Source organism: Notothenia rossii, assembly GCF_949606895.1.
Source record: "Notothenia rossii genome assembly, chromosome: 9".
NCBI classification, from domain to species: Eukaryota; Metazoa; Chordata; class Actinopteri; order Perciformes; family Nototheniidae; genus Notothenia; species Notothenia rossii.
In genome coordinates, this window is record NC_136907.1 from 52,181,447 (window position 1) to 52,196,403 (window position 14,957).

The 14,957-nt window shown below is 41.5% G+C and overlaps 1 protein-coding gene across 3 annotated transcripts in view; it reads right to left on the reverse strand.

The window, feature by feature from the left end:
• Positions 1-1,010: 1,010 nt before the first annotated feature.
• Positions 1,011-14,957, reverse strand: part of slc1a7a (solute carrier family 1 member 7a) — a 109,949-nt gene continuing 96,002 nt past the window's right edge. The window contains exon 10 of one of the 3 annotated variants that reach the window (XM_079648012.1): positions 1,011-2,619. In XM_079648012.1, the coding sequence (XP_079504138.1) occupies positions 2,353-2,619 (267 nt within the window). In that variant the 3' untranslated portion in view covers positions 1,011-2,352. The remainder of the gene's footprint in view (positions 2,620-14,957) is intronic. The other 2 variants (XM_079648010.1, XM_079648011.1) reach the window with 2 other exon arrangements.

The window sequence follows — 14,957 nt, forward strand, 5'->3', positions numbered from 1 at the left end:
AGTTCATTCTCACAACGCGTCAGAGACAAGAAAATATACATTAAAGGGGACCTATCATGCTAAATGCACTTTGTGATGTCTTTTATACATAAATATGTGTCCCCGGTGCGTCGGGGAACTCACGCAGCGTCAGAAAATAAAACCCTCTCTCTTTTCCTACGTACCCAAATCTTTTAAAAGCAGGGGTACAACGAGCGGATACAGATTTGCTGCCGATCTGACGTCAAATCGGCAGCGGACCCACAGAAAATTGCTATCAGAAACAATGCCTGACGTGTTTTGGACGTAATCTCATCTTTGTTTAGATTAGCAAGCTTCGCTAACACTCAGAGCTAACCTGTACTGTAGAGCACATGTGTTTAAAAAGCAGGAAATAAAAAAAGGAACTCACCTTGTGATAAACCCGCAAGAGAAAAAGCATTTCAGCTCCATACTGTTTCAGAAATAATCTTTGATGTGGTTTAGAACAGGGTGGCGTTTTATCACAGCAGAATTTAACTTTATCTCGGGTAGAATTCTGATCAGGCATTAGATCCGCCTCCTCTTTTCTTTTTTTATCAAGCTAAGGACCCAAAATCCGCATTTCTCTAACAGGGCTGCAAAAGAGGGGTATGAGCAGTATGAGGCATGTCTACAATGGGTGAACTGTTTGGTATTTTCAGCAAAAAACTTCACAGACATGTTTTGTATAGGTATGGCCCTACAATGTATTTTTCCAATATAGCATAATAGGTCCACTTTTATTTACACTTTTTTTATATTGGGACACGGGGTTCGGTCCCGGATTGATTTGCAGTTCAGTCCGGATCCGAACCTTAGTCCGGAGTTTGAGAAGCCCTGTAACAAGCCACCCATGTTCCTGATTGCACTGGCATGCAAAAACCGGACTTTTAAAGTCTCTTTGCTTATTTAACAGCTAACTTGGCTTACATTTACATTGGGATTAACTCATGTTTGAACATGACATTTGAACATGTATGACCTTTTTAAGATGGAAGCTCTTATCATAATAAACACGTTTTTAGCACAAACCTCAAACCAAAAAATCATTTAAAAAAGAACTCCAATAGTACTATTTGTACATTATTTATATATTTTTTCATTTCTTGACGTTTCCTTTTTTTTTTTTTACAGAGTTGGTACATTTTCATACTACAGTGACATTTTCCTTTTTACAAATACAGAATGGCAGCTCTTGACACATGGTAGTACAATCTACTTTTTGAAGTCCTTTGAAATACACACATGTACAGCATATGTCACATATACATGGACAGAGTTCCGAGTATGAATTTGTGTTGTTTTGAGTATTTGGGCATTTGCTTCTGTAGTGCTCTGGTCCCACATGCTTCTCCTTTGATCGTTTAAGGCAAAGAGGAAATACAATTGGGTGCATAGACGTCTTCATATGACTCCAACACAAGGGCAAACACTCGTCCTCGCTTTCATTGTGACCTTCATCATTTTTTTGTCTTGGATTCTGGCAATAACCATGCAGCGCAGCACGTATGAGGCAGAGTATGCACTTATGACTCAGGACAACAAGGCAGAGAACATATAGGGAAAGATGTGGCTGAAAAATATGGGAATTGTGAATAATCTTTTGCCCAAAATCAGATACTTTTATTTCCTAAATGTGAACCAGAGTAGAGGTTTATCAATGATGTGGTGTTGTTCCTCTATTTCTCTTTGTTGTGTGCGTTTTTGAGTCAGTACATTTATTGGGAGAATGCTCCAATCAGGCAAAAGTTTCATTATAAAGAGCAGAATGACAAAATAAAATAATACTATAAACATAAGAGATCATAATGAATATAAAGTGATACGAGGGGCAAGTTTTGAATGTTTCAGATATTAACTATGGTGTTCTTACGGAAGATGATGAGGGCCAATTTCTTTTTGAGATCTGACCAGATCAGGAGCTCTGAGAAAAAAATAATTATATATTTCAATATGAAAATCTCATAGTTTTTATCTCATAATTCTGATTTTTGTTCTCAAATTCTGAGATTTTCAGATAAAAATCGATAACTATTTTGGCCCAAATCCTCTTCCGTATGTTCTCCATTTCTGACTCACAGATCTGGGAGGATGTTGGTGAAACCTCAAAAAATTGTCTGTAAGCTAGAGCAGCACATTGTCACTGATTGTATTAAATAAAACATCTCTGATAAATATGTACACACACAAACATACACAATCAAATGCGGGTCATTATTGAAGTTATGTAAAAAAGAAAAATCGTCTTTTTTTTTCGCCCAAGGGTCGTCTTGCATTCAGCCGCCCTGGGCCGCAGTCCTTCTCGAAGCATGTGAACCTAAAGTCACCATGTCTTATATTGTCTTATGCTTTCTATACATTAGTCTCCAGCCCGTTCATGTCCACGGAGCAGTGGTCCTTGTCCCTGTGATCTCTCTTGTGGTGTGACGGGTGGGCGTGTTTCTTCTTCTCCAGCGGCCGGAAGCCCTCCTCCAGCTGCATGAGGCGAGCCACCTCTTGGTGGTAGTGGTCCTGCCTGCTGCCCGGGGGAGGGGGCTGGAAGCATCCGTTCTTCTGGTTCTGGTAGGTCATCATCTGCTGGATGCTTATCATGGGCTTAGTCTCACAGATCAGAGGCACCTGGAGAACGCAATGATTAAAGAGGAAGGAATCAGCAAATATATATATTTAATACAAAATGCTTACATCCATAGCTCCATAGAGATGTTTTGTGTCCCTTTCAGGGGTTCCCAACCTTTTTCACCCAGGGCCCCCCCAAATGACTCCTGTTGGAATTTGCGACCCCCCAAAACTTTGAAACTTTAATTATTGCTGTTGCCGATCTGCCCCCCTGCCCGATCTGTACTGCGCATGTGCGAGATGGTCTGCCATACTGGACAACTCCGTAAGGCAACCCAACTAGGACACTTGACACAGTTGCGTTTGGCAAAGCACAAAAAGAAAACAAAAAAAAAACCGAGAGAGATGAGTTATTGTTATTACAACGTGACTTCACTATTATTTAACAACTATTTTTATTGGGTTCTTTTATTTGGGGTTAAGTGAATTGTCAGAATAAGTGAGAAATGGATTTAATTTCTGTTTGGCAGCTATCATACTGAATAAATATTTACTGTGAATGTATGCAAAAATGTATGGCATATAGCTGTCTAACATAAGTTAAATCCATGTCTCACTTATTCTGACAATGTACTTAACCCCAAATAAAAGAACCCAATAAAAAGAGTTGTTAAATAATAGTGAAGTCACGTTGTAATAACAATAACTCATCTCTCCCGTTTTTTTGTGTTCTTTTTCTGCTTTGCCAAACGCCACTTTGTGAAGTGTCCTATTAGAGTTGCCGTATGTAGTTGTCCAGTATGGCGGACCATCTCGCACATGTGCAGTACAGATCAGGCAGGGGGGCAGATCGGGTAGTGACAGCCGTGCCTGGTAACAGCGGTTACCAACCCCCCCCCCACACACACACACACACACACACACACACACACACACACACACACACACACACACACACACACACACACACACACACACACACACACACACACACACACACACACACACACACACACACACACACACACACACACACACACACACACACACACACACACACACACACACACACACACACACACAAGTTTAAAAGTCTCAAAAATGCTACAACTACTGTCACAAACTGGATGAATGTGAAGTATTTCGTTAAAGGAGGATGAAAGCGTAATTAAGGAGCACTATAATTGGAGTGACTTTGTTGGTTATTGGACTCAGGATTAATTCATTTGGATGCCCGCTGTATGAAGAAATTAAAGGACGACGCAAGTGGAAACAATTCACAAAGGGATTCAACTGTTTAAAACACATGCTCAAAGTAAGCCGGATTTTGGCGATGTGTTTATGTGGATTCAAAAATCGTAAATAATCTACAAAATGGAGGAGACCGATCTGATCGGAGCAACTGTGACAAATAATCCAACTGAAACCGACACTTTACGCGCAGAAGAAACATTTCTATTAAAGAAAAAAATGATACATTTCTGTCTTTGTATGCTTTTATTAGCTACTAACTTGCAAATGTATGCATCATATTTATTTCAAATGTCGAAGACCAGGACACTTCAAAAGAATAGACTATGTCTAATAAAAAAATTGTAATATGGTGGCATAGGCCTGTATAAAACAAAAATGAAAAACTGGCATATTAAGCAGGTAAATCAAATGCTTGTCTGCCATGGAACAGGTAGCAGAGAGAAGACGAGGTTCAAGTAGGTTCATTAATGTGAACCTTGGGCTTGCACGCCCGCAGCCAGGGATGGAATGTCCGGTGTAATGTGAGTGACAGCCAGTCTAAAGTCGTTGTGAACGTCCAGTGTGTTGCGTGCTTTTGTTTTGATGGCAACAAGTGCGCTGAAGGCTGTTTCTGATATATATGTCGTACTGAATGGGAGTATAATCCTGGTCGTGGCATGCAGTGTGAGCTTTGGAGCGAGGCTTGGTCCTTTGACAATCCAAAACTTTTAAAATCCTTTTTCCTGGAAGTATTTCTTTGACAGCGAGTCAGCTTGTATGTCGGTGAGCTCATCTTCGCAATCCAGGTATTCCACATCCTCAACTTTGGCAATAAAGGGATCTAAAACCCACAATTCCTTGGAGACATACTCGTCTATGTCAGCGAACCGTGATTGCATTTCCGTTTGCAGTGCGTTCATATGGCGGATGAACTCGCGACGTACAGACACAGGCACCGTTTCAGGATTGTTTTGGGATTGTTTCAGCAGTAGTGGAAACTGTTGCAGCTCCCCCCTCTCCAGTTTCCCGACCCTGTACTCCAGTTTGCGCACAAATGCATCGAGCGCCTCTTTACATTGGAGAATGTTGGACTCCACGCCTTGCAGACGCTTGTTTGTTACATTGTAGAGACTGAAGATGTCGGCCAGGTATGCTGTTTTAATCCAGAATGACTCAGTCACTTGCTCTGACAGTGCGCGGTTACGAGTTTGTAGAAACTCTTACATTTTTTCCTTCAGTTCTACAAAGCGTGCCAGCACTCGGCCGCGTGAGAGCCAGCGCACCTCGGTGTGCAGGAGGAGGGTTTGGTGCGCTTCATCCTCGCACAAGTCTGCGAATAGACGCTTGTTGGTGGGGCGACCTTTGATGAAATTTACTATTTTAACAACAGTTGAGAGTGTTTCGCTGAGGTCTTCTGACAGTTTCTTGCTGGCCAGGGCCTGGCGATGTATCACACAGTGAAATATTGTGCAGTGTGGGGCCTTTTCTTTCAAGCGACTGTTAAATCCCTTGTTTTTCCCCATCATTGAGGCAGCTCCGTCTGTGCAACATGCAACTAAATTCTCATAGGAAAGATTGTGGGATGAGAGGTAAGAATCCACTGCAGTAAAAATGTCCTCACCCCGGGTGGTAGTGGTAAGGTTGACTGACATAAGAATGTCCTGCTTCAAATCTTCCCCATCGATATATTGCACATAAACGATCAGCACAGCCTCGTCTGCTACAGTTGTGGTTTCATCAAGTTGTATAGCAAATGGCCCCTTTCCAAGCTTTTCGAGCAGCTGCAGCTCGCAGTTACTTGCCATCTTGTCAATTCTGTCTTTCACCATATTGTTTGACAGTGGTACAGTTTTTAGCTTCTCCGCCACCTGCGGGCCGCACAGTTTCTCAACCATCTTAATGCAAGCCGGCTTAATGAGCTGCTCGCCAATGTTGTGCGGTTTCTTTGCCTTTGCTATTAAAAGTGCACATTCAAAAGAGGCCTCGGTGGCCTTCTGTGCATCGCTGCCAGCCCTAAAAAATGCTGTTCTAATATCCATTGGCTTGTTTGCCTCTGCAAGGTGTTGTTTCTTTATGAAAAAGTCCCGATCACGCCCGACTGTTTCTGGGTGCATGGTCTGTTGGTGTCTCTTCATTTTGCTGGGTTTCATGCTTTCGTTGGCTAGCTTCTCTCTGCATATCACACACTCTGGGCGGGTTTTGTCCGTTCCCTCCATGAAACCAAAGTTAAGATAGCTCTCTAGGTAGGTCCTCATTTTCTTTTTGATTGCAGATGAGTTGTCATCTCCTTTACGTTTTTCAGACATTTTTAGACGAAAAATGTTCACCTTATGAAGTCGGTCTCTAGCTAGCAAGCGCAGCAAACTGTTATTATTATGAAAGCTGACACAGTAACATCAATGTTGGCGCCAATCGGAGGAGTATCAGATGAATTTTTTGAATTTTAATTTTAGTTAATCAATTCATTTCTATATTTGATTGTAATGTAGACAAGGCTTTTAGCGCCAATCATGTATTGCGTTACAATATGTAAAAAAAATGATATGTAAAAAAAAAATGATATGTACATTTTTTTTTTTTTTTTTTTTTTTAAATTCTAAATATGATATTAGGCCTCAAATCATCTGAGGTTTGGCGCCCCCCCTGCGATCTTTGGCGACCCCCCAAGGGGGTCGCGACCCCCAGGCTGGGAACCACTTGCTTAGATCATCAAGTATATAGCACGAATACATTCTTTATCAGTTTATGGTGCCTTCAGTAATTATGGTAGGGCTACTACTCACTGGAATTCCCTTCCACATTAACTAACATTTGCTTTAACCTGTTAAACCCTGAGCCTTTTTTTCAGGTATCAGGCTCGAAAATGACATTCCCAGAACAAATGACTACAACTTTACTTCTAAAAGGGGTCAATTAATAATCTTTTGGTAACACTTTATATTAAGGTACACAAATTAACCATCAAGTAGTGTTCGAAATTAAAATCAATGTTTTGATGGTATAATGTAGCTTAAAGTCCATGTAATGTCCAAAATAAATGTTATTCTGTGTTAATAAATCGCTTCATCACTTTCCACTGTTTCATTTGACATATCAACATCAATGATTCTTTCCATAAATACCCCCCAAATAACATGAAATGTGTGCCACTTTCCCGTGTTATTCCGCTCCGGTAGCAAAAAGCTTGCCAGCCATTAACCCAGCTGTGTGACGTCACACGTGGCAAACACCAGCCTCGTCTGGATTGTTTGTTTTGTATCCTTCCGCTATTTTTGCTCAACATATGTGTAACCGGACCTCGCTAAACTTTTTTTATCTAACAATTCATGATGGGGAAGCGATGTGTAGTTGTGAGCTGTGAATGTTTCCTGATTGCTATAAACATTGATCATGGGTGCTGGAAGATTGTGCACAAAACTCGGGTCAGAATTAAGTTACTACAGGTGTTATGCCAGCTTGAGCTAAATGTCGCCAGAGTACAGTGAACTTAGTGACTGAAATATATAAAAGTTGAAGTGAAATAAGTAAGGCCAAAAATGAATTACGTCTGAATATCTTTATTATTTTTACCACTTTTAATTATTTGTGGGCTCGCACATATACCAAAATAGACTAATGTACACTGCAATAAAGATCAAATGTTACAAGTGAAAAATTAACAAAAGAACCCTTTTTTATTTATCAAACAGTAAATTAATACAATCATACAAATTTGCGATTTGGAAAATGTTGTTATATTTACATGTTTCTTTGGAAAAATAATATTGTAAATGATGTACTTTGTAAATTATTTACATCATGCGAAACCATTTTAACCAGTTCAGCTGCATGACTTATGTCAAATTACAGATTTGGCCATTGAAATCCCTGATAGCGGCCTCCCGGTTCAGGGTAAGTCTTCCGTATCTCGGTTACAGCACATGCAGGCAGCGGGACTCTGATTTTTGGGCCGAGTACACCCCAGCACCAATGTACAAACTGTCGATAAGCTGTATATCGATACTTCCTAATGAAAAAAAAGTATACAGATTATAAATATATTTGGAGAAAAATAAAATGTTATGTAGTACTATTATGTAGCTATGGTTACAAATTGGCTTATAACATGATATTTGTATTTTACTTGTACAAAATAAATATGAGGTTATACATGACTGCTTGACAGAATCATAGACCTCTTATATATTTCCTCACCTGTGTAGTTGTTTCTTTTCCCAAGCATACATTGAACTTGCATACACAGAAAACATAAAAGCCAAGCTGTTTTTGACTGAAAGAGTTTAATGGTATCTTTAAAAGTGTACCATATCTGTAGCGACTAAAAGTATTATATGAAAGCAAAGCTGCAATAGGCAGTTGGGTCAATCAATATTTACTTACTGGTGTAGTGGGCCATCAACTGCTCTGTGTTGTTGTTTGTATTGAAGATACGCTATTTTCAGTGTCCAAACACTGAGACAGCCTTCTCTAAAGCCTGGGTGGCTAATAATGCACCTTGGTTTCTCGTCGGTGTCTTCTATCTGGCAGAGTCCTGCACGGGTCTGATTTTCAAGACCCGCTCCCGCCCCGCACCCGTGACGTGCAGTACCGAACCCGCCCCGCTACCCGCACATATTGCCAATTAGTTCCGCGACCCGACCCGCCGGCACAAGATCCGCAACCCGACCCGAACCCGCATATATATAAGCAGTGAAAACGTGTAATTATTAACACACGCAGTTGCATATTTGGCTCAAAAAGCCTGGGATGTTGTTTATTTTCTCCATCTAGGATGACACCAAAAGCCTCCCAGACGTTGGATTTCGCTCTTGAGGAAGAGTTATTGAAAATGCTGTATTCTCCGCTAGAGAGCTTCACCTCAGCCATTCAGAATGTGGTGCGCTCAGCAGCAGATAGATGCACTGCAGATTAGATTGCAGTTATGATTATGCTCGGTACCGCGGGGGAGAGGTCTGAGGATTTAAACATTAAACTAAATTATTATTGTTTAAATATATTTATTATGCAACACCCGCAACCGGACCCGCATCATCTTTGTTTTACCCAGAAGCGAACCCGGAAAAAAGCGTTTGAAAAAATACCACCCGCAAATCACCTTTTTTGCGGGTCACCCGTCGGGTACCCGCGGATACCCGACCCGATGCAGGACTCTGCTATCTGGTCAGTAGGTTGCAAACTGTCTATTTGTTCCATCACCTGCCAGATCTCTCTGCAGCATGTACATTCATCTGCAGTGGGCATGCTTTCACAGCATTGACATGTACACCTGAATATTGTACATAAAATACAAAAAAAACAATATCTGCCGGACGTGTGAGGAACAGATGACAAATCAAGATCGACATTTAGTGCAGGTCAAATTAAATAAAACAGAATTTACCATTCAGTATTGCCGACTCGAGTCTCGCCGGCTGCGGAATCCGCTTCTCTTTCACAAGTTTCTGCCTCGTTGTTCGATTGCTGGGCAGGAGGCTCGTATAAGGCAAGATGCCTTGAAGTGAAAGGCTAGCTGGTTCACTCTCTACTTCTGTAACTGAATCCAGATAACCCACCGAATCTGAGCTTGAATGATCGCTGTCGCTGTATGAAGTTTTCGCGTTGCTTGCCATTTGGACTGATTTGATCAAATGGCAATGTTTGCCACGTGTGACGTCACCGCTCGTTCGGGAGTGATCGGGGGCGTACTCGGCAAACTTCGGAACCAACATCGTTTTTTAACGTATATGTCATTTAATTATGACCAAACTTTAAACATTTGTATTTATTTTTATTCTGGTGATATCTAAACTACATGTTAAAAAACACCTGTGTTAGATGCATTACATGGCCTTTAAACATACCGTCAGTTTAAATCCTGTTTTATACTGAAAAAAACCGAAATTCTCGTGCACAACCAGTTGTTAAGCTTTTATTCTGAAAATCCTTCATCTCCGGTTAGCATTTAGCATGTGGCTAATATACTATTTCCTAAAGAGGTGAATTTAGTAGCGAAATTACATGGAGTGATGCACACCGAAACCTACTGATTTAACACTACAACTATAGATGTCGAGATACTACCATGCTTAATATTAAATGAAGGTACAGTTTATTTGAATATATTATTGTTTACAGAGGTGGGTAGCATGTGACAACATCCGGAACTCCACCGGAAACCAAAATGCCGTGAAGTATTTCCAGTATTTTTAAAGTATGAATTACAGCGTTTAGAATGTGTTAAATGAAAAGTGATGAAAGAGAATATGAGGAGAAGAGGCGTGTTAAGCATATTGAATGTGAAATGTACCAATCCTCTGTTTAAATGCAACAACGGACATTAGAGACGAGGCGGGCCGGTTCACAGGGAGGAGCCAGCAGAGGATAGATAACAGCTGGAGAAGAGGGGTTCGCTCTGTCTTCTTCGCTCACGAGGACCAGATCACAGCTGTCTTTCTAACTGAACAATATCCTGCTTGTAACATACCCGCGCCTTTTTTAATTAAAGTACCCAATTGAACCTTTTCAGAGACTCCATTTAGTCTCCTTTTTAAAGCTTCTCTCCTGGACGCGAGAATAACGATCACAGTTTACAGTAGTTGTTAATTAACATGCATATTAGCAGTATATTGGCTCTTTATTAGTCATTATAAAACACGTGTTAATGCCTTATTCTACATTACCATATTCTACAAGTAATAAGCCATTAGTTGAGAGTTTTTCCTCAATAACCCTCTAATTACTGCTTATTTATTGCAAGTAAGGAAGTTGTTGTACACGAGTTTTGGTAGTAGTACGACAAGAATAGTAATTAGACCCTCCAGAAAAACGCGATTCTGCGATCGCAGAATTTCCCGCATAATCAGCAAAATGCCGCAGATTTTTAAAAGTCCGCATATTTATCAAAAGGCCGCATAATCCCCGCATTTTTCCACACAAAGTTGAGAAAAATAAATTAAAAAGTTAACTCGTTTTGACGAGTAATGATGATGACGCAACGTCATCAGCCCGCGCATCACAGAAGGCAAACACCGTCGTGTGAAGGTGTGGAATTCACACACCAAGATGAACAAATCGAATCCATCACATTTACCCACGAACATTTCAGCTAAAGACCGGGCAAAGCAGTACCCCAATGTCTTGCACGAAAGTGGGGGGAAACTGTTCTGTACCCCGTGCAACTGTGTGTTGGAGCATAAAAGGAAATAGACTGTGAATACCCACTTCGATTCGCTCAAACATTCAAAAATGGTTTCTGCTGCGGACAAGAAAGCCAAACAACTCACGCTCACAGAGGCTTCAACCTCCAAAACCCTTTCGAGGGTTGCAAGAAACGAGGTGAGTAGCCTACAATAGAGCTCCTGCGGTCACGTGACTTTTGGTTATCAGCCACCATTTTGGCAGTAAACATGACGACCGGCGCCAGCGTTTTCCTACCGTGCGAGTATACATCTCATTTTAATTCAAGTGAAATTCGGCTTTATAGTACAAAATTAGAAAGATTAAATATAAGCGACCCATATAATGCACCCGGTGTGCTTTTCAAGAGCATAACCTCCTGCTCTGAAGACGATGTACCCGACTTGCGCTACGCGGACATCCACAGCTATCTTGTAAGCTTTCCATCAGTGTACTCAGGAGACTCCCTCAGAGCTTACAAAAGCTTGGAGGCTTACAAATGGTGTCAGTCCGGCTTCGTAAACAACATTCAACTGTGGAGTCTTACATCCAAAAACTTCGGCATCATCACTGCAAGGGTAAGTATTAAATTATTCCAGTTTGATAGGCAGTGTCACGTTAGCATTGTTTGTTTATTAGCTTGTCTAGCTACGGCAGTGTCACGTTAGCATGTTTGTTTATTAGCTTGGATAGCTACTGCAGTGCGTCTGAAACTAGTTTGTATTTTTGCTTTTTGAAAACTTTTTGTAGCATTGTACTGTATTCCTTCACCCACCTGATATGAAGTGATCACTGCATAAGCGAAAGCAAACGGCCGGGGGTCCCATCTTTCAGTCTTGTTCAGACGGCTCCTGGCTCTTTGAATCGCTGCGATCCACTTTTCCCTCCTCTCCGCGTCTTTTGGAATGCGATAATAAGATACACCTTTCTTCTTCCCACGCCTATTTGTGCAACCTGGTGCACAGCAGTTATCCACCATCCTCGACAGTCTGCCAGTGCCTGCCAATGAATTTACTGACGCGATTACTGCCAAAATGGCTGCCCCCTTCGTTTCTCGTCACGTGACCAGCATATGTGACATCATCCGCAGGAGCTCTATATTGAAGCTGGTCAGATAACGAACGAGTAAATGAAAACAGAATGAGGAGGAGGGGTGTGTGTGTGTGTGTGTGTGTGTGTGTGTGTGTGTGTGTGTGTGTGTGTGTGTGTGTGTGTGTGTGTGTGTGTGTGTGTGTGTGTGTGTGTGTGTGTGTGTGTGTGTGTGTGTGTGTGTGTGTGTGTGTGTGTGTGTGTGTGTGTGTGTGTGCGTGTGTGTGTGTGTGTGTGTGTGTCTTTCTGTGATGTAGCTTGCTTCTAGTATGCTTGTTTATCATAGCAACTCTTTAAAAGTGCTTCCTTTCATTCAGTAGTAGCCTAGTAACAGGGTGCGGGAGAATAATCACCTTTTTTCCGCTTCCCGCATATTTCACAACTGTTCGCATATTTCGCAACTTCCCGCAATTTTCCCGCATAAAATCACATAAAAACCCCGCATTTTTATCGCATAATCAAGGATTTTAGCCCGCATAATCAATGATTTTAGCCCGCATAATTAAGGATTTTGGCCCGCGTTTTTCTGGAGGGTCTAAGTAATTCTATAATAACACTTGACAAATATGATCTATTCTTATGTAACAAGACATTAAACTATAAGTGTAAATAACTCAAAATTAGGTATTTATATCTAAGAAATGTGGGGTATTGACAGTTTAGCTACCAATAGCAAGGTGATATTGACCTGTATGTTTCATATTTGCACATTTATATATTTGTAAAATGTGTACTGAAGGTTAGACAGGAAACCGGGTACAGGAAGTAGGACAAAGTGAACTGAATAGCATGGCAGTACACTGCTTCTAATTTTCCTATGCAACCTGAAGAGTAAAAGGGTCAAGTCCGTCAGAAAGCAATGACCGTAAGTGTAAGTGTACGCCTTACACTGTAAGGATTAGTAATATGTATTGTGAAAATGCGTTAACATTCGCGCTAGCGTTAGCATACATGCTAGCGTTAGCATTCGCGCTAGCGTTAGCATACATGCTAGCGTTAGCCATTAGCTATATTTACCTTGTTTACATTGTGGTCCTATGTGTTAATATGTGTATGTTACACTTGCATGTACGAGATCATTAAGTGCCTTGTAACTTCTTTTTTACAGTTTCACTCCGTTTGAATGTCAGTGGACTACAAATAAGTCAATAAAGGAGCATGGCTGCTCATTCCCTGGCTCTCAAAAGAGTTTGGCTGGCTGTTTAATCTATGTTGTTCACACTGAGACAGTACAACACATAGAGAGAACAGTACACCTATTGTCAGGGCCGCCCCTCCCTACAGGCCAATCACGCAGGCTGCATGGGGCCCCGCCTTGCGCAGGGGGCCCCGCCCAGAGGGCCTCAGCTGCTGTGCGCAGTTCTCCGCACACCCCCCGCTGATACGCGAGAGTGAGAGGTGACAAGGGGAGCACGTCTGTAACCCAACACCGTTGCCAATCACGGCTTTGATACGGCCACTAGTGCAGGTGAAGAGATGTTGGCGAAAAGACAGTTTCAGTCTGGCGCAAGCAAGAGGGGAAAAAAACTAAACGTGAATAAACTAGAGCAGGGGTACTCAAACTTTTTTATTAAAGGTTCACTTGTGAATTTTAAACAAGGTCACGGGTCCGGAACAATGCCAGTAAAGTGCGTGACATAAATCAACATCCATAACATATACACACACATTCAATACATACATTGTATTGAGCTAGTGGGAGAAATGGCACTGTTTGCCTGTATCCAATGCCTTGAACCTTGGCACAAAAGGTGTGATAGCCAGGCGGAGGCACTGAGTGTTCATTTGTCAAACTGCTGCGGTATGAGTTTTTCACAATGTTCATTGTGGAAAATCTAGACTCACAGCAATATGTTGAACCGAACATGGTGAGCAAATGAATGGCCACCTTCTGAAGGTGGGGGACATTTGCTGCAGTAGCCATCTTTGTCCAGAATGTCACAGGGTCACAGTCCACTTCCTTCAGAGCAACATTCTCCTGGAGATCTATGAGCTCAGTTTGCGGAGATGAAACATTTGCCCAAGGGAAGATGTTCTGTGCCTCTCTTGAGAATTCTTGAACATTCTTCACCAGAAATGGAGATCCAATACAGAGCAGGACTTGCTTACCAAGACTGAAATCATTAAAAACGTTTTTGAAAATTCTCAGCCAGCCTCTCCAGGAATGCAACATGAGTGTGATGGTGATTACCATTAGTTTGCTCCAATAGAGTTGGAAAGTGGAGATGTGCCTCTGTTATGTCACTCCTGAAGATCTCCAACTTTCTTTGGAAAGAACGTACTGCAGACATAAGGTCACACACTGTGTTGCCTTGGCCTTGGAGTTTGAGGTTGAGATCATTTAGATGAGATGTCACATCCACCAAAAAGGCCAAACATTCCATCTTTTCATCCTCCTGCAGAAAAGCAAGGTACTGTTTGGCTTTGGCATTTTTCTGCTCAGACAAAAACATCTGCAGGTCTTTCCTGATGGCCCAAAATCGCTCCAGAACCCTTCCCTTACTCAGCCACCTCACATTGTTATGAAGGAGAATGTCATCCTAAGCTGCATTGACCTGGTGAGAGAGAGAGAGAGAATGACACACAGTGAAAGACACACACACAATTTTCTTTACTATGAACTCAAAATAATACTTTTTTTCATTTTTGATTTAACCAAATGTCAAGTATACTCACACACACAGCAAAATAAGAGTAATTATTTTAACAAAGTAAACCTAGTCTGTTTAATACAGATGACTGGCCATCATACAATGCAACCAAGAGTAATACACTTACCTCTGTCAGAAATGCACGCAAAACGCGGTGCTGAAGGGCTGAGGAGGCTCTCAGGTAGTTCACAAGCTTCATAATTGTCTCCATGACATCTGAGTATTCTTTTCCAAGATTGGCACACAGCACTGACTGGTGAATGATGCAGT